The sequence below is a fragment of the Salvelinus alpinus genome, chromosome 25, assembly GCF_045679555.1.
Source record: "Salvelinus alpinus chromosome 25, SLU_Salpinus.1, whole genome shotgun sequence".
NCBI classification, from domain to species: Eukaryota; Metazoa; Chordata; class Actinopteri; order Salmoniformes; family Salmonidae; genus Salvelinus; species Salvelinus alpinus.
In genome coordinates, this window is record NC_092110.1 from 21,672,568 (window position 1) to 21,697,015 (window position 24,448).

Below are 24,448 nucleotides of genomic sequence, written 5' to 3' on the forward strand. Positions count from 1 at the left end.
TGTTATCCTGTGTGGCTCAGTTGTTAGAACATGGCACTTGCAACAAACATAGCACTTGCAATGCCAGGGTTGTGGGTTTGATTCCCATGTGGGACCAGTATGAAAAAAAGTTTGAAAATTGATAAAAAATCTAATCAAATCAAATTGTATTAGTCACATGCGCCGAATACAACAGGTGTAGACCTTACAGTGAAATGCTTACTTATGAGCCCCTAACTGACAATGCAGTTAAAAAAATATGGATAAGAATAAGAGATAAAAGTAACAAGTAATTAAAGACCAGCAGTAAAAAATAACAATATATACAGGGGGGTACCGGTTAGTTGAGGTAGTATGTACATTTAGGTAGAGTTAATTAAAGTGACTATGCATAGATGACAACGGAGGGGGGGTGTGAATAGTCTGGGTAGCCATTTGACTAGATGTTCAGGAGTCTTATGGCTTGGGGGTAGAAGCTGTTTAGAAGCCTCTTGGACCTAGACTTGGCGCTACGGTTAATAGCAACCGCCACTGCTGAAGGTTTCATTTCTGTTTAGTCAGGCTATTGAAATACTCCAAGCTCTAGTTAGAGCCCATAACTAGGACCCAGAGTATAAATAATGCCTGGAGTTTTTCTTGGTCAGGTCACATGGCTAGAAAATATTCCTGGCCCTATTCATAAGGTACATCTACAGTATGTGTTGTGTTAGTGTACAGGTCCTTCAGACATAGTTTAAATTCACTGTTTGAATCATCATGAAGATAAGTTGTTTAGGCCTTATCATTTATGGCGCTTTGTTTATGACTATCTTTGTATATTAAAAAAATTGCTGTAAAATAGCTATTTGCATAACAGGGACATGGTGATACAGTATGTGTGAGGATGGGGGAACACATTTAGGGGATGCCAGTTTTAAAAGTTGTCTTGTTTGTTGTTCCACTTGATCAGCTAAAACAAACTGACATTGCAACACCAAGACAAAGGTTACAATCGCTTCTTCCCAGCAGTGGAGGAAGTGTTCGGAAGGTGAGATATTAGGCAACCATCCCACTTGACACAGATAAGTTGAAGGTTGCTTTAACCCATGGTGTTTCCTATTGTGACGTGAAGCTGAGGCTGAAGTCCAGTCGTGACTGGCCTGTAGAGGCTGTGTGGAAGGGACTGCACCGCAGTGGACTGGTTGGCAGCCTGGGTGGCCTTGTTTGCTCTCTCTCTCTCTCTCTCTATCCATATAGTGCTATCAAAGTACAATGTGTGTATAACGGTTTATGGTCACAGAGCGCAGCACACACACACACACACAGTGGAACAGTAACAGTGAAGGTAAGTGTTCATTCTTTACAACATTTCAGTAAGATTCATTGTTCTTAAAGTACCTGTTCTAGACATTGTATTCAAAAATGACAGATTTTTGTCCATGTATGAACTTGTCAAATACATGTATCTCTTGAATGGGCGTAACACAATTGTTAGAGAAATTGCATTACCACTCTGTATGTATGGTCAATTGAATCCACATGTCTGTTTACCCTGAAGGAACTTCCCGTTAGAAGATGCAGAGTTTTGGGACATGGACAGTAGCAGCAGCACTGGTGATCAGTCTGATGGGAGTACACACTAAACACCTGGTAGCTGAGAACACCCATCTCCTGACCTCTGAAGAGCACAAGATGGTCCTCAACCAGGGAATGAAAGGTATGGAGGACATTACTGTATTATTACTAATGGAATGTAATTACCAACATAATGTAGAAATGGATTCTACAGTAGGACTTATGGCTGTTTCTGTAGTTGTCATGTGTCGTTTCAGTGGGATTTAATTTGGGCATCAAATTGTATTAATAGCCCTACGTGTGGTGCTTGAAGTATCATATCTTTGCTGATAGACAAACCCGTTTGTTTTGAGTCTGTAATTCTGGAGGTAGTTCAAATGCAAAAGCCTAGACCGAATTACTTACTGACCCTTCTACACTTCATACTTGACAACAGTGTTTCTATAAACTTCTTTCACGTTTCTTACCTGCTGCTGAGAACAGTAGTGTATTGTAGTGACACACTTTTGTCAGACTTAACAGCAGAGATGCTACGTTAGAGCATCACGGTTTGACTACGCTTGTCATGGACACGGTGAAATCCCATGGATTATGAAACTGCTAACAGTCATGAAGATTAGCCCATTGATGATAAGACAGGGAGTGGCAGGTTAATCATCGAGGTCCGTCATCATACAATACCTTGAATAGGTGTACACAATGATTAGAAAAATAAATCCAGATTATCTGCTTTGATTTACTCAACTTGAACTCATGTTACTCTTCAACTCTTTGTGCAATTTGCGTATTGTGGGTGTTAATTCAGTTTGTTGCTATTTCACCCTTCAGAGTACCCCAGGGACTGCTATGAGATGTTGATGGGTTCAGGGGGTCAGGCCAGAGATGGAGTGTACTTGATTCAGCCAGCTGACTACCCCATCCTGGCCTACTGTTTCATGCAAGATGGTGGTTGGACCGTAGTGCAGCACATCACAGTTAACAGCAGCGTGGACTTCGACCGCACCTGGGTCGAATACAAGCAGGGTTTCGGGGTACTGAATGGTGACCACTGGCTGGGGAACGAACACCTCCACCATCTCACCCGAGGGCCAGGACGCTACAAGCTGAGGGTCAAGCTGGTGGACAAAGATGCCGTCGCCAAGATTGGCGAGTATGACCCTTTCATGGTGGAGGACGAGCGGTCTGGGTTCAGGCTGCGTCTTGGTCTGTTCCAGGGCTCTGCCTTAGACGCTCTCACACAGGACACAGAGAACTACCTGCATGACAACCAGAGGTTTACCACCAAGGACCGAGACAACGACAACTACTTCCAAAACTGTGCTAAGCTGCAGTTCCAGGGTGTGGCGGGAGGGGGCTGGTGGTACGACGCCTGTGCTGGGGCCAACCTCAACCGCAGGAACGTGATCTACTGGCAGAAGGACTGCAACAAAGAGCACCTGTGTAAATACGCCTGGATGATGGTAAAGCCCTCAGACACAGTAAAGGTGGTCCACACTGGGGACTGTAAGAAGGATGAACTGTGAGTCTTGTCTGGAGATTAGGTTGATCCATACCATCTGTGGTTATTCTAATGCAGTGGTTCTCAAAACATTGTTTACGTAATAGAGACAATAGTTCAACACATTTAATTTAGAAATACATAGAGACATATGATCACAAAATGCTGGAAAGAAAACAGTTCAGTATCAACTGATTTGTCACGCATTTTTTGTAAGTAATAAAAAAAATCTATAGTTATTTTGGGGACTTCATACACTTACATCTCCCCCTCTACCTTTCCCCCAAAATTGCAAGTGCAGTTTTCTGTATAAATGATCACAGACCACATTTTGTGGTCATTATATCATAGCTTATTACACATGTAAAACCACTTCTGCTGTATTTATTTACTCACTCACCTAATATCACTGAACAAATGTGTTGGTTGTTGGCACAAAAAACAAGATATACTGGATCAAAATAAGATTCACTCCAGTAAGTTTACAGTAGATTTTCTGATGACACATTTGATTAAATAACTAGATTTTAAAGTTTTTTGATGGTTCTGGTCAATTGAAATTCTGTAAATGTAATGTCTAGCAATGGGGACATGAGAATTATACAGTGCAGCACAGAATGACCAAAACAAAAGCCTGTCTCCTGAGTACAGACAGACGTTAAACACATTCTAATTAATACATGACACAGAACAGTGAATGAATCAAACCCTACTGTCTCCCACTCAGTATGGATGTAAATGTTGAGGGCTATCACTGTACTGAGTGACTTATAGTGACCCTGGACAGATTAAATCACTCCCTGATATGATCCCATCCGTAGGCCTGAACTGAACCCACTATGATTGATTAAAGGCTAATCCTTATCTGACAAGTCATTTGTCAGGTGTATACTTTATGCGGAAGTGTCCGATAAACTATTGCATGAAATCACGTGTTTTACACAGTTTATGTGCACATTAAAGCTGCTGAGTTGAGTAAGACTAATCGTTAATAGAATTTGATGTTGCAAACTCAGCATTTACTTGAATCAAATCTTTTCCCCTCTGTTTCTGTGGTGTCTGGATTCATTTGGATTGAGGGATGAATACATTTGTACTGTATATGTGTTTGTGCTTGTGTATTGGTGGAAAGATTGGCTGTTGAATGTTTGATTATTAGTATCTGACTAAAGTCAATGGTACATGTGAACAAGGCTTTGATGATCAGAGTGTACAATCGGTTGTTATCCAGCTCACTCTGAAATCAAGTCAAGAACTGTGATAGCCCTTAAAATAAACACAATGTAGTCTAACATAATGCCTAGAAAACATGCAGAACATGTTTTTCTATGAAATATCGCTAACTTTTTTGTGCATGTTGGGTTATTTTTATATTTACATTTTCAATTATGTATTGGTGTACAGTATCAGCATTTGGGGCAAGATTATCAAACACTTTTGAATTCCTTGTGAGCAGTGATCAAGGTATTGATTAAAGAACAATACCATTGACAAACTAGAGTCTTGTCTCTAACCTTTGTACTTTTGACACACCCTACTTGTAGACATAACTCAAATACTGACAGAAATATTTCCACATCTATCTAGTCATATAGTCTTCATACTCGTTCCTCTGTAAGGAAGGTGTGAATGGCTCATGTTAGCTTGCTGCTCACTACAGGGTTTTGCCCGTACCAGTAAAGTTTCTCTTCCACTCTCTTCTTCTTCCACTGACAGAGCAGCAGCATGCGGAAGGTCTTCTGGAAGGTCTTGTTACAGAGGGCGTAGCACATTGGGTTGACTGTACTGTTGACATAGCAGAGCCAGTAGCCCAGGTGCCAGAGAGACACAGGGATACAGTCAGAGCAGAAGGTGGAGATGAGCACCATGATGTTGTATGGTGTCCACGTCAGGATAAAGGCCAGCAGGATAGCACTGAGAGTCTGGGCAGCCTTCCTCTCTTTAATCAGCACCATCCTCTTCCTCTTGGTCAGCTGGATCTTCAGAGTGGTGTCTATTGGCTTGGAGGAGGAGGTGGAGGGTGGGGCACTCATGGAGTCGGCTGAAGAGAAAGATGATGGGGCCATGTTAGTGTCCCCGTTCTTGCTTTGCTGGGCACCGCTGGTAGTGTCTTTGGGAACTGGTTTAAACTTGTAGGACACACACTTCTTACTCTTCTGGGAGTTGGTCTTTGGTGGCGTGTGGAAGAAGTTGTTCTCCTCATAACTGCTGAGCTGTTCTTTATCACAGCCTGCTGCACCCGTGCTCTGCCTACACTCCTGGTTCCGGCAGGTGGGCTGAAAGACCCCCGGGGACACGGGCCGCTCCTCGTCCTCCGAGGAGGCATAGCTGTTGAAGGTGGTCAGCTGGTCACTCTTGGACCACTCTTCGTTTGTGGCTGCTGCTGATTTGGCTGCATTGCTCCTGTTGGAGGAGGACCAGGAGGCCTGGGTTCTGTCCCGGGAGGCAGAGCTGAGCTGCTTGCAGTTGAAGCAGGATCTAATGATGGTTTTCTGGGGCTTGGTGGTACCAGCGTCTGTGGAACTGTTGATGCCCTGGAGCTCAGCGAGGTCCTTGGTGCGACGTTCCGTCTCCTTGTAGATCCGACAGTATAGGATGGTCATGATTGACACTGGGATGTAAAACGCGGCAATGGCTGTCCCAAATGTTATCACTGGCTCCGAGAAGAACTGGATCTGACACTGCCTTTCAGGGACTGTCCTTTTCCCCACAAAATACTGCCAGCACAGTATGGGAGGGGCCCACAGGATGAGGGACACCAGCCAGGCCATTCCTATCATGACCCCAGCCCGTTTGGGGGTGCGCTTGGCTCTGTAGGTCAGGGGTCTGGTGATGGAGAAGTACCGGTCAAAACTGATGACCAGCAGGTTCATCACTGACGCATTACTGGCCACGTAGTCCAAAGCCAACCAGAGGTCACAAGCCACACTCCCCAGTGCCCAGTATCCCATCAGTATGTAGGAGGTGTAGAGGTTCATAGAGAACACACCTATAATGAGGTCAGCTACAGCCAAACTCAGCAGGTAGTAGTTGTTGACTGTCTTCAGCTGGCTGTTTACCTTAAACGACAGCATCACCAGGACGTTCCCCACTATCGTAATCAGGCTCACGATGGCCGACACAGTTGCTATGGTTATGACCTCCCATAGACTGTGTGTGACAGGGTGGATGTCTGATGCATTGCCATTTATGGATAAGTTCTGTATTCCCCCACCTTCCATGTTGTTTCTCTAACGTTGTCCTTATTGTGGTATGAGTGGTATGGCTATGAGAGAGTAATCTGTTGGGTATGCCATCTTGAGTAGGCTATCCTAGAAAGAAGAACAAATAAAGTGAGTTAATAAAATAACAAATGCAGTTTACAAGTGATCTTTTCATGCAAAGTCAAACTCCATGCACAGTATATAAAAGAAAGGGTAGTGCCACAAATAGTCACTAGATGGCAATAATAATCAACAATCATCCCCATGTGAGTCTAGTAGTAAGTAGAGCACCAATGCTCACACTGGCCAAATATGGGGTCCATGCACCTTGCAAAACATCTTGTCTTGACAGTTTAAGACCTATAATGTAAATAATGTGATAACAGCACCTAAAAAGTATGCATGTTTGTGCTGTGTCATATTAAAGTGTGTGGTTCTATTTTGGCTGCAAAAAGGTCTCTCACAGACAGTTTGTTACACTACAGAGGTACATTAGCAGACAAAGAGGCTTAGCAGATTGACACATTGTTGGCAGTCTAGCCAAATTACACTTTTTAAATCCAGGTCATTAAAATAACTAGTCCGTTGCTCATCAATATCAGCAAGCATGTTTCTTGTCTGTATTAAATGGATATAGATGTCACAGTATTATCTCAGTGGCTCTCTGTAACCAGGGTTACGATGAAGTGATTGCTTCTGATTCTGAATGACGAACACTGATATCAGTGGAGCTAAATAAAATGTGCTCAAGCTTTGTACTGATGGAACAATCAACAAACAGACAAAAGATGGCCATGACATTTCTGTCCCAGAGGTTGTTTGAATTGTCTGGCGAGGCGGTGGTTTTATCAGGTGTTTTCTCTGCCTCCTGGCTGAGTTTACCCAGCTGAAGAAGAGCAGCATCCCAGTTCTTGGGACACGTAGCGCGCCATATGTACTGACCGGGATTGATAAAACACAATTAAACCTGGGCCTTTGCAGTTTCTCCACACACCTTTATGAGATGAATCCACCTCAGATCACTATGGCGGTGCTAAATCCCAATGTCTTGGTCTCTATTTTTCTATCTGTTTTCCTGGCTTCAGCCTCTCCACTCTGCTTCTGAATGGGCTGACTGGGATGTTTTGTTTTAATGTCAAGACTGTTATGGTTTGTGATTAAGTAGATTGTAAATTAGCAACAAATTACAGGCTACCAGGCTACCAGAATTGTCCTTTACACTTAACACTTTTTCTCCAAAGTGACCTACAGATTCTGAAGTGTCATATGTCAAATGGCCTCCATGGTAATTGAACATGCAACCTTGGATTCGATTCTAACCAATTGGGTTAAAAAAGAGTCCTACATCTAGCCCTGGAGACAGGAACTTCAAGTGCTCATTTCAACATTGCCCATTTCTTCCTGGCAGGTTATTCAGTGTAATGATCATGGACTCAGGCATTATGTCAATGGAACAGCACCCTTAGAGACTGTGGAATGAAATAATGATTGGAGTGATTGCTATCATTTATTCTTCTCTGTGTTTCTCTGTCACATCTGACAGCAATCATTTCTCCTTTCATTTCATTTTGTTCTTGACAATACCGTAGGAAGGAAAAGAAAACCACATCTCTAATAATATTGAGATGAAGAAATGGTGTTGTTAAGAGAGATGTGAGCAACATTTAGTGAGTCATATTTGATCTACACTGAGTATACCAAACATTAGAAACACCTTCCAGTTGAGTGTGAAAAACACAGCAACGTTGCAGTTCTTGACACAAACCGGTGTGCCTGGCACCTACTACCATACCCCGTTCAAAGGCACTTCAATCTTTCGTCTCGCCCATTCACCCTCTGAATGGCACACATACACAACAAGTCCATGTCTCAATTGTTTCCAGGCTTAAAAATCCTTGTTTAACCTGTCTCCTCCCCTTGATCCACACGGTTTGAAGTGACATCAATAAGGATCATAGCTTTCACCTGGATTCACCTGGTCAGTCTGTAATGGAAAGAGCAGGTGTTCTTAGTGTTTGTATACTCAGTGTATAGGGTTGACTGTGTCTACTACCATGAAAATACATCTAATGGGAGATCAGGATGGTAGCGTTTTTAGCATGTGCCATTGCCAACCTGTGCCTATGTTTGAAACCTGTGTCTATGTGTTACCATGAGCCTAAGTATGCAATGTCCCAGGTCATCTCATTGCTAACCCAGTGTTGCTGGAGAACTTCCAACATGGGTAATGTCCATTTTGTTGAGAGGGGATGAAGGTGGCATCACATATGCTGAGTTTAGGGCCTTGTTAAATGGATATCCACTGTACACCTTGTCCATGATACTTAGGATCAATGGGATCACTCAGTAAAGGAAGGATTCCCATTATCATCCATAAAGTAGACACTTGCTTAGTCGTTCCCTTCCTCAAAACATCTGCATCATCAGTCTACTGAGAGATCTTTGTGTCACACACCAGATGCTCTTCAAATACATTTTGAGTCCTGCCGTAAGTTGTAACAATGGAAACATTGACAGTTCATTACATAAGACGTAGTATGGTGTGAAATATCTTGCTTAACTTGCTGTCTCAATTTTAGCTTTGCTGTCTCAGTATAACTATTATGATAGACTATCACATCCTCCATTTCTGATCCTGGAAACCTGAATAATTCATCTGTTATCCTCTCAGCCTTGGAAGATGAATCTATACTCTGTCAGTTCATCTACCAGTAGTATTTTGACCCTATCGTGACCTATACTTCTGAGTAACTTCTCCACTCATTGGTATTCTTTTGGCACACCGTGGCAGCCTGAGGTCCACACAAATGACATTCCACTCACCACAGGGAGGCTCAGCGAGCCCTTGGATCGCCCTTCAGCTTATTACTGTGACATTTTATATCACTCACATAATCAACATCACAGCACTGGAGAGCCCAGGTATCACTTGACAGCTGTTTTTCTTCTTCTGTACTGTCCCTTTAGATGATGAATTAATCTCTCTCCCTCTCTTTATTTCTCCTTCAATCTATCAGTCTCTCTCTCCCTCTTTATTTCTCCTTCAATCTATCAGTCTCTCTATCCCTCTCTTTATTTCTCCTTCAATCTATCACTCTCTCTCTCTCTTTATTTCTCCTTCAATCTATCAGTCTCTCTCTCCCTCTTTATTTATCCTTCAATCTATCAGTCTCTCTCTCCCTCTCTTTATTTCTCCTTCAATCTATCAGTCTCTCTCTCCCTCTCTTTATTTCTCCTTCAATCTATCAGTCTCCCTCTCCCTCTCTTTATTTCTCCTTCAATCTATCAGTCTCTCTCTCTCTCCCTCTCTTTATTTCTCCTTCAATCTATCACTCTCTCTCCCTCTCTTTATTTCTCCTTCAGTCTCTCTCTATCTCCCTCTCTTTATTTATCCTTCAATCTATCAGTCTCTCTCTCCCTCTCTTTATTTCTCCTTCAATCGATCAGTCTCTCTCTCCCTCTCTTTATTTCTCCTTCAATCTATCAGTCTCTCTCTCCCTCTCTTTATTTCTCCTTCAATCTATCAGTTTCTCTCTCCCTCTCTTTATTTCTCCTTCAATCTATCAGTCTCTCTCTCCCTCTCTTTATTTCTCCTTCAATCTATCAGTCTCTCTCTCTCTCCCTCTCTTTATTTCTCCTTCAATCTATCACTCTCTCTCCCTCTCTTTATTTCTCCTTCAGTCTCTCTCTATCTCCCTCTCTTTATTTCTCCTTCAATCTATCAGTCTCTTTCTCCCTCTCTTTATTTCTCCTTCAATCTATCAGTCTCTCTCTCCCTCTCTTTATTTCTCCTTCAATCTATCAGTTTCTCTCTCCCTCTCTTTATTTCTCCTTCAATCTATCCGTCTCTCTCTCCCTCTCTTTATTTCTCCTTCAATCTATCAGTTTCTCTCTCCCTCTCTTTATTTCTCCTTCAATCTATCAGTCTCTCTCTCCCTCTCTTTATTTCTCCTTCAATCTATCAGTCTCTCTCTCCCTCTCTTTATTTCTCCTTCAATCTATCAGTTTCTCTCTCCCTCTCTTCATTTCTCATTCAATCTATCAGTCTCTCTCTCCCTGTCTTTATTTCTCCTTCAATCTATCAGTCTCTCTCTCCCTCTATTTATTTCTCCTTCAATCTATCAGTCTCTCTCCCTCTTTATTTCTCCTTCAATCTATCAGTTTCTCTCTCCCTCTCTTCATTTCTCATTCAATCTATCAGTCTCTCTCTCCCTCTCTTTATTTCTCCTTCAATCTATCAGTCTCTCTCTCCCTCTCTTTATTTCTCCTTCAATCTATCACTCTCTCTCTCCCTCTCTTTATTTCTCCTTCAATATATCAGTCTCTCTCCCTCTTTATTTCTCCTTCAATCTATCAGTCTCTCTCTCCCTCTCTTTATTTCTCCTTCAATCTATCAGTCTCTCTCTCCCTCTCTTTATTTCTCTTTCAATCTATCAGTCTCTCTCTCCCTCTCTTTATTTCTCCTTCAATCTATCAGTCTCTCTCTCCCTCTCTTTATTTCTCCTTCAATCTATCAGTCTCTCTCTCCCTCTCTTTATTTCTCCTTCAATCTATCAGTCTCTCTCTCCCTCTCTTCATTTCTCATTCAATCTATCAGTCTCTCTCTCCCTGTCTTTATTTCTCCTTCAATCTATCAGTCTCTCTCTCCCTCTATTTATTTCTCCTTCAATCTATCAGTCTCTCTCTCCCTCTTTATTTATCCTTCAATCTATCAGTCTCTCTCTCCCTCTCTTTATTTCTCCTTCAATCTACCAGTCTCTCTCTCCCTCTCTTTATTTCTCCTTCAATCTATCAGTCTCTCTCTCCCTCTCTTTATTTCTCCTTCAATCTATCAGTCTCTCTCTCCCTCTCTTTATTTCTCCTTCAATCTATCCGTCTCTCTCTCCCTCTCTTTATTTCTCCTTCAATCTATCAGTCTCTCTCTCCCTCTCTTTATTTCTCCTTCAATCTACCAGTCTCTCTCTCCCTCTCTTTATTTCTCCTTCAATCTATCAGTCTCTCTCTCCCTCTTTATTTATCCTTCAATCTATCAGTCTCTCTCTCTCCCTCTCTTTATTTCTCCTTCAATCTACCAGTCTCTCTCTCCCTCTCTTTATTTCTCCTTCAATCTATCAGTCTCTCTCTCCCTCTTTATTTATCCTTCAATCTATCAGTCTCTCTCTCTCTCCCTCTCTTTATTTCTCCTTCAATCTATCAGTCTCTCTCTCTCTCCCTCTCTTTATTTCTCCTTCAATCTATCAGTCTCTCTCTCTCTCCCTCTCTTTATTTCTCCTTCAATCTATCAGTCTCTCTCCCTCTCCCTCTCTTTATTTCTCCTTCAATCTATCAGTCTCTCTCTCTCTCCCTCTCTTTATTTCTCCTTCAATCTATCAGTCTCTCTCCCTCTCCCTCTCTTTATTTCTCCTTCAATCTATCAGTCTCTCTCTAGTAGCAGGCAGTTTACTCTGGGCACCTTATTCATCCAAGCTACTCAATACTGCCCCCAGCCATAAGAAGTTTTAACCTTTGAGTTGATTCTGTTTTAACACTGTAACACAGAATTAATCCTCTTCCTCCATGAGTCAAAGGGCCAGATTCAAACCCATGCCGGGTCAGCGTGCATTGCGCCCGGCCCGCCACAGGAGTCGCTAGCGCCCGATTGGACAAGAACATCCCTGCCGGCCAAACCCTCCCCTAACCCGGACGATGCTGGGCCAATTGTGCGCCACCCCATGGGTCTCCCAGGTCACGGCCGGCTGCGACAGAGCCTGGACTCGAACCAGGATCTCTAGCGGCACAGCTAGCACTGCGATGCAGTGCCTTAGACCGCTGCACAACTCGGGAGGCCTGACTACATATATTTCTACTGTATACAGTATTTGTGTATTTTTTATGGATTTGGCTGCCTTCTTTATCTTTGCATTAGTGTGTATGAGTTTTAGCTCAACTACAATCACAATAAAACCTGAAAGTGACATGGATTCTAAGGGCTAGATTCAATCCGAAGCGCAAATTGAAATGAAAAGGTAATTTTAGATTGAGCCGACATATACAGCAAGTACCATGAATGCAGTCGTCGCCAATGCAAGAACATTGCCTTAAATTTCAATCATGCTGTAGTGCGGATCTTCTCTTTTTATTTGAGGTATTTTCCTCTCTGCACCTCATTACATTGGTCAGGTGTGCGGTCAGGTGTGTATCAATGAACCGTATCTATGGCAGCGCTCAGAGTAGATCTCAGGCTCATTACCCAAGTCCATTGGCAGTCAGCCATCAGCCTTCCACTGCCATGGCTTCTCCACACGCACCGGCACTGACCACTCCTCAGAGTCACGTTTAACCTTTCCCTGCACTGCAGCGCTGCTCATGTTTGTGTGCATGGGTAAAGCTAAAAGTGAGTGGGGATGAGGGTGTGTTTGTGTGTGTGAGAGAGAGAGAGAGAGACAGAGGGAGAGACAGGGGGAGAGAGAGTGCACGTGTATGTTGTTCTGTGTGCACGCTCTGGAGAGCGGCCTAAGGCTCTTTGGCACAGTGCATTCTGCATGCCTCAAGTCGGTCCAGTGACCCATGCTTAAGATCCCTGGATACAGTATCTTACATTCTGCAGGGGGACCTATGACAGGCTTCCCTTGAGGCAGGTTGTAGTGTAGTGGGTAGAGGGGGATTATATGCGCAAAGAGACAAATATCAGGTACAGTTTTCGGGATTATTAACCTCATGCTTAAGATAAATCAGTCCTCTAAAGCCATCTACACGCTGTGATGGTACATACTACTGGAGCTGGTTGACATGGTTTTCATCAATCTTTTCACATTTGTTTCATACCAATCATTTATAGCTATTATGCATTATCTATCTCCTAATGTACCATTGAATTACCTTCAGTGGGTGCTAATTTTCCCCTCCAGTACGCTAAGTGTCTTTTTACAACTGTGATGACAAACTTTGTAATGGCATTTCAATTCAGACGAGAGATGCTAAGTATCATTATTACATTCATTTTATGATCAGTTTGATGGATATGACAATAGCTGTCTGCTGTCTGCTGATGATACTCATGACCATACTGAGTGTCTGTGTAACGATTTTCCTCCTCTTCAGACAAGGAGTATGAAGGATCGGACCAATACGCAGGGTGGTAAGTGTCCATGATAGTTTAATAAAACTGAACACGACAAAATACAAAAATAACAAAGTGAATGATAATGAAAACCGAAACAGTCCTGAAATGTGAAACAAACACTAACACAGGAAACAATCACCCACAACACACAATGGAAAACAGGCTACCTAAATATGGCTCCCAATCAGAGACAATGATAAACAGCTGCCTCTGATTGGGAACCACACCAGGCCAAACACATAGAAAAACAACAACCTAGAAAAAAGAACATAGACTGCCCACCCTAACTCACGCCCCGACCAAACTACTGTCAGGACGTGACAGTACCCCCCCCCCCCCCCCCAAAGGTGCGGACTCCGGCCGCAAAACCTAAACCCATAGGGGAGGGTCTGGGTGGGCATCTGTCCGCGGTGGCGACTCTGGCGCGGGACGTGGACCCCACTCCACCATAGTCTTGGCCCACTTAAGTGGTGCCTTTGGAGCAACCTCGGACTGGGGACCCTTTCAGCGGGCCCCGAAAAGACGGGAGACTCCAGCAGCGCCGGACTGACGGGCAGCTCCTGACTGACGGGCGGCACAGGCAGTTCCTGACTGACGGGCGGCACAGGCAGCTCCTGACAGACGGGCGGCTCTGGCAGCTCAGGACAGACGGGCGGCTCTGGCAGCTCAGGACAGACGGGCGGCTCTGGCAGCTCAGGACAGACGGGCGGCTCTGGCAGCTCCGGACAGGAGGGAGACTCCGGCTGCTCAGGACAGGAGGGCGTGGCTGGAGGCTCGCCTGCCCAAACACTCTCTCGCCACGGTAAGCACGGGGAGTTGGCTTAGGTCTCCTACCTGAGTCCGCCAATCTACCCGTGTGTCCCCCCAAAATAAATTCTGGGGCTGCCTCTCGTGCCCGTTACCTCGCGATACTTCAACTGGTGACTATCATCCATTACCCCAGGATACTTCAACTGGTGACTATCATCCATTACCCCAGGATACTTCAACTGGTGACTATCATCCATTACCGCAGGATACTTCAACTGGTGACTATCATCCATTACCCCAGGATACTTCAACTGGTGACTATCATCCATTACCCCAGGATACTTCAACTGGTGACAATCATCCATTACCCCAGGATACTTCAACTGGTGACTATCATCCATTACCCCAGGATACTTCAGCTGGTGACTATCATCCATTACTCCAGGATACTTCAACTGGTGACTATCATCCATTACCCCAGGATACTTCAACTGGTGACTATCATCCATTACCCCAGGATACTTCAACTGGTGACTATCATCCATTACCGCAGGATACTTCAACTGGTGACTATCATCCATTACCCCAGGATACTTCAACTGGTGACTATCATCCATTACCCCAGGATACTTCAGCTGGTGACTATCATCCATTACTCCAGGATACTTCAACTGGTGACTATCATCCATTACCCCAGGATACTTCAATTGGTGACTATCATTCATTACCCCAGGATACTTCAACTGGTGACTATCATCCATTACCGCAGAATACTTCAACTGGTGACTATCATCCATTACCGCAGGATACTTCAACTGGTGACTATCATCCATTACCCCAGGATCCTTCAACTGGTGACTATCATCCATTACCGCAGGATACTTCAACTGGTGACTATTATCCATTACCCCAGGATACTTCAACTGGTGACAATCATCCATTACCCCAGGATACTTCAACTGGTGACTATCATCCATTACCCCAGGATACTTCAACTGGTGACTATCATCCATTACTCCAGGATACTTCAACTGGTGACTATCATCCATTACCCCAGGATACTTCAACTGGTGACTATCATCCATTACCCCAGGATACTTCAACTGGTGACTATCATCCATTACCCCAGGATACTTCAACTGGTGACAATCATCCATTACCCCAGGATACTTCAACTGGTGACTATCATCCATTACCCCAGGATACTTCAGCTGGTGACTATCATCCATTACTCCAGGATACTTCAACTGGTGACTATCATCCATTACCCCAGGATACTTCAACTGGTGACTATCATCCATTACCCCAGGATACTTCAACTGGTGACTATCATCCATTACCGCAGGATACTTCAACTGGTGACTATCATCCATTACCCCAGGATACTTCAACTGGTGACTATCATCCATTACCCCAGGATACTTCAGCTGGTGACTATCATCCATTACTCCAGGATACTTCAACTGGTGACTATCATCCATTACCCCAGGATACTTCAATTGGTGACTATCATTCATTACCCCAGGATACTTCAACTGGTGACTATCATCCATTACCGCAGGATACTTCAACTGGTGACTATCATCCATTACCGCAGGATACTTCAACTACTTCAACTGGTGACTATCATCCATTACTCGCAGGATACTTCAACTGGTGACTATCATCCATTACCCCAGGATACTTCAACTGGTGACTATCATCCATTACCGCAGGATACTTCAACTGGTGACTATCATCCATTACCGCAGGATACTTCAACTGGTGACTATCATCCATTACCCCAGGATACTTCAACTGGTGACTATCATCCATTACCGCAGGATACTTCAACTGGTGACAATCATCCATTACCCCAGGATACTTCAACTGGTGACTATCATCCATTACCCCAGGATACTTCAACTGGTGACTATCATCCATTACTCCAGGATACTTCAACTGGTGACTATCATCCATTACCCCAGGATACTTCAACTGGTGACTATCATCCCTTACCCCAGGATACTTCAACTGGTGACTATCCGGGAGAATGAAGAAAAATTTGTGCTCTGTTGCTGTGTAAATCTGATAGATTTATTGACGGGACAAACAAACAATAGGTTTATGTTTCGGCATGAATCACCTTCATCAGAGACTTCAATAGGAAAAGGTTGGGAGGCACCTATATACCTTTACAGGGGAGTGTCCCACTCTTCATGTCACTCAAACATGTCAATACTGTCAGTAGAAGTAGCAACTACATCGGTTATGCAAACAAGAGTATGATCATCATTCAAAATTTCTACACATTCATTCCACTTGAATAACAAAAGACATAGAAATAAACAAAGAAGAACGTATTTACAAAAAAGATGAGAAAGAGAGCTGTTCATTCAGACCCTTTGGCTCGACGCAATCTAAGCAGTCGATCCAAAGTGCCTCTGTAACAATTTCCTCACAATATTATTGCACCCTTATTCCCCAGAATTTCAAGGCAGAGGAGGAGCCATGATTAAATTACTTAAATGTAAATGTAAAATTAGCATTCACATAGTGCCACGCAATAACATATTCCATATTCTTGTACTACAATTTATGAAGTCTTTTATCTTGTATTCTTTACGAGTGTGGGTGGTAGAATACTTTTGTGTCACATGAGTTGGAACAATGTGTGCAATGACCGCAGCGGTAGAAGTCATTAGGGGGACCTGTGGGAGACAGGTCCCCCTTCTTCTTCATTGCTGGAGTTTAACGGTGGTTGGCATCCAATATGTTGCATTACCGCCCCCAACTGAACTATAGTATTAATTCATTACACTGTGATACAACATGGGAAAAGGGTAAAATACAAATATATTAAAAACTACCCTGCCAACTAACTACACTCATTAAAAACCCACCACCCTATTCCACTATTTAACCCTATCTGATCCTACCCCAGGCCAACGACCTGAGAGGACAGGACACCCCCACTCACACCCTGTAACTCTTCTGAAGTCAAATCTTGAGCACCCTAATACTTCTCTGCAGCTGCCACCACAACATCTATTTTCTGTGACTCATGTTCCATCTCTGTGGTACAGTTCACAGCCATTGCTATGAATGCTAAGAAGCCAAACTTACTGAAACATATATCACTCATTGGCCTCTCCCTCTGATCTGACACAGATCTACTATTCACTCTTGCTCAACCCTCCTCTACCTTCTTCATTGCCTCACCATACGACATCTTCTGCTCTTCTCTGACCACCTCAACCTGCCTCTCTCGCACCTGACACCTCCGAAACTAAACACTCCTCTGTCCCATGTCCTCCTGCACACTTCCCACATCTTGGAATCTCCCTCCTACACACTGCTGTGACATGCCCATAAACGTGACACCTATAACACCACAGTGTATTCAGCACAACAGCTCTAACATCATAACTCATATATCCTAACATTACTTTGTCAGGTAAAGACTCCGAATCACAATTCAAAGGAACAGACTGTGTCACCTCTGTTTCACCACACTCCCCACCGGATCTGCATCGCACCAACGGGCGGGCGTCACAAACACCAAGAATCTTCAACTTAAATTGCTACACCTCCACACTTAACGCTACCCCGGAAATCCCTCCCTTCAGTGGTGCTCTGTACCTAAGCACAAAGCAAGATACAGGTCTTTCCCCAAGTTGCGTTGCACAGAGTGCCTGCTCTCTCGGATTACGGGTTACCTTCCCCGATTCAACAGCACTCACCATCTTTTCCACCCAACCTGAAACCACCCATGAAACCACCCATGGATTCTCTTCAAAAATCTCACTCCCACTGGACCAAACATATCTTTATCACAACCATGTCCATCAATGCAAGGCTCGGGCTCCGAGCTCCTCACAACACCTTCTACCACTTCCATTTCACTTTCAGAACTCGAACTGGCGTCCGGCTCACTCTGTTTGAACTTGACACCAATATTCCTCGACATACCCTCATACAACAATAATCTACTCAAATCCTTTTCTGTGCCCCTCCTGACTACTAGAATATCATCAATATATAGGTGCCACATGACAATATTAGAAAATAATGGGTTAGATACAGCATTATTAATGATTTTTTTCTTCCCAGAAACCCAGAAACAAAGGAGCATAATTTGGCGCTCCCATCGCTGTTCACTGGCGTTGGAGGTAAAAAGAGCCAGTATATTGAAAAAAAGTTAATAGATAATGCAATTTCCAATCATGTCAAATCAAAACCAGAAGGGGGCAGCAGACCTTCAAGGGTGTGTATCTAAAGTGGGATAAGCCTCCTGCATGGGGAATGTTTGTGTAAAGACTTTAAACATCCATAGTTACAAGTATATCATTAGGTTAAACTTTGACATTCTCAATGAACTTTAGCACATCAGGGGTGTCGCCCAAGAATGCTGGGAGGGAAGGAATCAACTTTGTAATGGAAAAATCTGCAAAATGGGATAGGGGTTCTGTGAAGCTATCATGACCAGAGACTATTAGCCCCTCTCCTTTTTAGTAATCCAACCTTGATGCATACAATTCACTCAATACGATCCGTAGGGTTTGCGTGTAAGGGGACATAGAATTCTCTATTGTTCATAATGCACTTGTGATATTGTTCATAACTTTGTACCACAACAGCACCCCCCAGGGCAAATTACAAGATTACAGTTGTTTTGTAGACCTTTTGAGTTCTACAACCTCTTCTGCGCTGAGGTTTCCTTTAAAGTATTTATGCTTACTGGCAACTTCTCTAAGGTCATTTTCAACCAGGTGTAATGGCTGCCAAAAAGTCACTAGAACTGACAAATACCTAAGCTATGAATTACATTATTAAATACAGTAATAGATTAATCCTATACTTGCAGGTGTTGCCTAACAGAGGAGAGTGGGGTAAATTGAGATTTTCTTTTTACATTCGGCATCACTCCAAGTGAAATATAGTGAAAGTGAAATATAGTATTCTTCTAACAAATATATCTACATATATTTCAGGATGCTGTGTATCTCTGGAAATAATCCAAATTCATGTAAACATTACAATTTTGAAAACACGGTAACACTTTATTTAGATAGTCCATCTGTAGATGCTCTACAGACTATTTACAGACTATCAGTAACATTTCAACTATCTACTAGACCTAACCCTAAACTTAACCTTAACCTTAACCCATATCCTAAACCTAACCCTAACCCTACCCCCAACCCTAACTTTAACCCTAACCTGTTATTCTAAACCTAACACTAACCTTAACCTTAACCTTAGTAAGCAGTTGCTTATCAACAGGTAGTTTATTGATAGTATAACCGTCTGTAAAGCATCTACAGATGGACTATCTGGACTATCAAAATAAAGTGTGACCGAAAACATAGCTTGTGCAAAAAAGTTCTAAGCTAACATGTAGAATTGTTTTAAAATGGTCATACCAAGGATCATTTAGAATTTTTTATAATTTTTGGGGGGGATGAAACATTGAATTTGGCATTATTGCTATTAGCCAATAGAAATGCATTGAATTCACTACACATTCACTACATGCAAGTTTGTTCTGAAGTTTCTGTCCTCTACATCTGAGAGATGTATGAAATATCAGGAAAATATATACTGTATATATTTTTTACATGCACTGTATTCATCCCCTTAATTTCCACAGAGGGGTCATATTAGTGTGTAGCCCAAACTGTTCGGACACTACAGACAGAAGTTGTCAGATGAGGCTGTACAGACTTCAGATGAGTCTTGTGGGACGTCCTGGAGCAAAATGGAGAACACTATCATATTTGTGAGAGTCCCATCTCTCAATGGAGTGGCCATAATAGTTTATAGGTTAAACCTTTCTGACGCTAGAGACATTTTCATGAGAAGACCGATTTTCAGGATGTCTCATGGTCTGACAAACATAGCTCTAGCTCTGCCACCTTTCACTGCAAATGCGGAAAAGCGATATCGGTGGATTGAGACGTAGCCCATGCAAAATCACATATTTCTGACTTAAACAGACAGATTTTGATGGGGATGTTTTATTATGTTAATTAGATAACCTAGGGGCTGCAGAAATAGTAGGCCAAGGGTTAAGCATATTTTAACACAGGCTTAACACCTAACAAACACTTTGTATTTTTTTTTACACTTTTAACATAGGCCAGTCGTTACCTCATATCCCAGCGAAAATGCCTTGCATTGCAACTGTGAAGAAAACACTTAAATATGCTCAACTTGCCATTGGCTCAACTTACCCTAATGCCATTGGCTCAACTTACCCTCATATTGAAGCTTATAGAGACCCCAACTGATGTATAGAACAATCTTAAAATTATCTACTTTGGTTTAGATATAAGCATCATGAATCCTCTACAACACAATAACACAATAAATGAATTTGACCTATGTTGCTTCGCACTGGGCACAGACGTCAGATCAATGTTTATTTTTGATTTGCATTTGGTTGAGTTGTCAACTAATGTTAATTCAACATGAAATCAGCAAAACATTTCACCATGACATTGGATTTAGGTTAAAAGTTTAATGAAAAAAATACGAAATTCCCCTACGTTGATTACTTTTAGCAAATCAATCAGTTTTCCAGTTGATTCAATGTCAAAGCATTGAATTTATTTGTTGAAATTATGTGGAAACAGCATTGATTCAACCAGTTTTTGCCCAGTGGCTTACCACTTTTTCCATGTGGTTTCTTCCTTCACAGACTCAATGAAATGATGACCTCTTCCTAAATATTTAATCAAATTATCCATTTTATGTGTGGTTTCCTAGAAACAGGGGTGGATTAACTTTCTCCTTTGGCTCAACTTAACCCACTCTCCCCTATAGCAACTCTAGTGAACTCTGGTTCTGATGATATACAGTCTTGTAGAAAGCCTTGACTTCTCCCCAGACATGATTCCTAATTGCCTCGTAATAACATTGAGGTTCTTTTTGTTCCCATATGTGAGGCTCCAAGGTCTTTACCACTGTCGCATTTGTCATGTCTCCAAGTTTGGCAGATCCTTCCTGTTTTGTGGCAACCTATCCCTGAATATTTGATAGCCTTGTACCTCAACACATTTCTTTAACGCTCCACCAAGTTTGAGGGCTCTGCAAGGACTCGTTAAAATCACGCTCCACTGCTTAATCCTTTTTTGTCATTTTCATTCAGTCAAAGAGCAGAGCGGGGGATCGAGGGCTGGAAGGGTCACATAGCCCCTTCAATGGGTAAAATAAAGATTTCATGGTTTTGAGTGGTGGAGGAGTGTAACCTTAGGATGAGAGACAGCCTACAGTTGGTTGTACAGTAGCTAGATTTCTTGGGACCATTTGGAGACAATTCCACTGTGTACGAAATTCAAATGAAATGTTATCATTTTTCTGTTGAGTTACAAGATAACAAGTTCTAGGGCTTTAGTGTTATTCTCTTCATTTGCTTTTTTTCTGCACATGCTCATTCTTCTGCACCTGTCCCCTGCCTCCGGGGGAAAATGAGAGGTAAAGAGAAGAGACACAGGCAAAGGAGAGATAGGGGGAGGAGAGTTGGTTAATTAGAGGAGAATAAGAAAGCTACAAAGAGCCAGAGGGATGTGAAAGGAAGCAAGACTGGAGGAGGGAGGAAGATGAAGAAAACATGATAATAAGGAAAGGGAGAATAAGATTTTGAGAAAATAAACAGAAGGATACTTAGTGGGAGAGAGGTCAGGGATATACTGTATATATATACAGTGGGCTCCAAAATTACTGGCACCCCTGACTGGCAATGCACAAACAATACTTTAAAAAATATAAACAATATAATTATAGAGATAAACTCAAAATACCAACATGTGAGAAATACTGTACTTTATTAATGTTTCAATGGAACCCACCAAAATCATACAATTATTTATTACAAAATAAATTTCACCAAAATCAAGGTTTCATAATTATTGACACTCCTCATTTAGTACTTAGTGCAACCATCTCTGGCAAGGATAACAGCATGGGGTCTTTTCCTGTAATGATTGACAAGGTTAAGGAACACATTTGGAGGGATTTTGGACCATTCCTCTAAGCAGATCCTTTCAAGATCCTTCACATTCTTGGGTTTGCACTTATCAACTACCCTCTTCAACTCAGCCCACAGGTTTTCGATTGGATTGAGGTCCGGCGAACTGAGATGGCCATGGCAGAACATTGATTTTGTTGTCACATAACCATTTCTGTGTGGATCTTGAGGTATGTTTTGGGTCATTGTCTTGTTGGAAAGTCCACATACGGCCAAGTCCCAGCCTTCTGGCAGAGGCAACCAGATTGTCAGCCAAAATTGCCTGGTACTTGGTGGAATTCATTATGCCATCAATCTTAACCAGTGCCTCTGGACCTCTGGAATTAAAACAACCCAAAAACATCACTGACCCACCACCATATTTCACCGTGAGTATGAGGTGCCACTCCTTGTATGCTGTATCTCTGTTTCGACGCCAAACATGCCGATGCTGTATCATTTGTGGATCTTCTTGTGGCCATTACCAGATTTATGAAGGTCTACGACCATCTGTCTCTTTTGAACTGCCAGTTCTTTTGTTTTCTTCATGGTGTTGGATGACAAAGGGATATTGCATGCGTGTTACCTCATTTTTATACCCTAGTGAAAAAGGAAGTGATATAATGGCTCAAAATAGTTCCTTAACACTTAGATAAACTTAAATAAGTGGAATTTAATTCCTGGTTTAATTTTGGTAGATGTTATTTACAATAATAGTATTTAAGGGTGCCATTAATTGTGAAACCTTGATTTGGAAGACATAGATTTTTTAATTAAATCAATAAATGATTTTGGTGGGTTCCATTGAAACATTAATAAAGTACAGTATTTCTCACATGTTGGTATTTTGAGTTTGTCTCTATAATTATATTGTTTATATTTTTTTAAGTATTGTTTGTGCATTGCCAGTCAGGGGTGCCAGTAACTTTGGAGCCCACTGTATATATGGGATGTACGGGGGGTGGAATACACAGTCGGCTGTCAGAGGAGAATATAGTGATGGAGGAAGAGGAAGATTAAAAGTGATGAATGGGGAGGAAAATTAAGTAAATGTATAGAAATGTGACGTGAGAGCAAGGTATAGAGACATACAGTACATGTGCATAAACGTGACCTGAGATAGAGGTATGACTTTTCCAAGAGCTGCTACCTCCTCAGGAAAGCTGTCTGTATGTAATTCATCAGTGATTCACTGTAGAAACCTAAATGTGTGTGCTGCTATTTGATACAGTTACCCTACGTGACTGCCTGCTCCTTTTTCACTGTAACTCTTTCTCTCTGTTTGAGCACCACCTAACTGTTCCTTTCATGAAGGTAAAAGGATGCATTAAATATACATGCTAAGACCTCTCAGACATGCTCGCAGCAGTTTCCGCTCGCCTTTATAGAGGTCAAACTTCTGTGCATATAAAACTCCCAGAAGAATCACTTGTGTTCCTCTAGAAAAAGCAGAGCAAGCCACAGACACATACTCACAGTTGACTTTCACTATCCAAGCGGCCAAGCCCCGTTGCCTTCAGTGTGACAGCAGGATCTGCTTGATGTGTGAAGATAGATTCTCCCAGTTAATATTTAATCCCTTTGTTTTGCTCTGAACTCTCAAGGTTAATCTCAGGGCTGAAAAGTGTAATCACAACCCTGGGAAAGAGCATGAGGATGAGGTCACAGCGGATGAGAAATCTAACTGACAGTATCCCAACATGCTACAGAAGTCCAGATATATAGATCCCAGAGTGTAGAGTAATATTGTATGTCAGGAAATTGAAGGCTTTAGTTGTCACCGCTCAGACATTGACAACAGAGGAGAGGACATCTCTTCGAAGAGAAAAAATGTAGAGAAATCAGTCAACGTAGCAGTCCAATGAAGAAAATTATCCACAAGTTGCATGGTATCCTTACTTTGTTATTTGTGAATTAACCAATGCTCTAGAGGAGTAGAGGAAGGTTTCTGATGAGGAGAGAGAGAGAGAAAGAGGAGGGGTGAACTTTCCCCCTGAACTGCTGTGGACTAGCTGGTGACGCTCACTCCCTTTCAGTGAAGTTGGATCTCAGTCAGTGTCTGTGGGTGGCAGAGAGGAAAAGAGATGATGCTTGATCCCTGCTAATACTACTGTCCTCCCTGACAGACACAGATGTAGCTGACGCTAGCTGGGAGGAGAAATTCCCATAGGGCTGATTGGTTCATCATGTTTCGGGACAGTGAGCATGCAGCCCAGCCACGGAGCCAAGAAGAGAGGGAGGAGAGAGGGGTGGATCTGAGAGGAGGTTTGGAAGGTGAGAGCAGAAGGGAGAGGAGGGGTGTGACTGGGAAGGAGGGGGGGTGGGGAGGGGGGGTGATGGTCTATCTGCATTTCTGTGAGTACGCACAGCAC

The 24,448-nt window shown here is 42.6% G+C and overlaps 2 protein-coding genes across 2 annotated transcripts; one reads left to right on the forward strand and one right to left on the reverse strand.

Annotated features, from left to right (window-relative positions):
• The first annotated feature begins 1,132 nt into the window (after positions 1-1,132).
• LOC139553624 (fibrinogen-like protein 1-like protein) lies at positions 1,133-4,531 on the forward strand. The gene is made up of 3 exons (XM_071366163.1): positions 1,133-1,303; positions 1,517-1,675; positions 2,362-4,531. Exons 2-3 carry the CDS (start codon positions 1,534-1,536, stop codon positions 3,054-3,056), a joined length of 837 nt encoding a protein of 278 aa, XP_071222264.1. The 5' UTR covers positions 1,133-1,303; positions 1,517-1,533; the 3' UTR covers positions 3,057-4,531.
• LOC139553623 (muscarinic acetylcholine receptor M5-like) lies at positions 4,139-24,274 on the reverse strand. Its single transcript, XM_071366161.1, has 2 exons — positions 23,553-24,274; positions 4,139-6,342 (listed from the first exon to the last, which is right to left on the reverse strand). Exon 2 carries the CDS (start codon positions 6,250-6,252, stop codon positions 4,666-4,668), a length of 1,587 nt encoding a protein of 528 aa, XP_071222262.1. The 5' UTR covers positions 6,253-6,342; positions 23,553-24,274; the 3' UTR covers positions 4,139-4,665.
• Between the last annotated feature and the right edge of the window lie 174 nt (positions 24,275-24,448).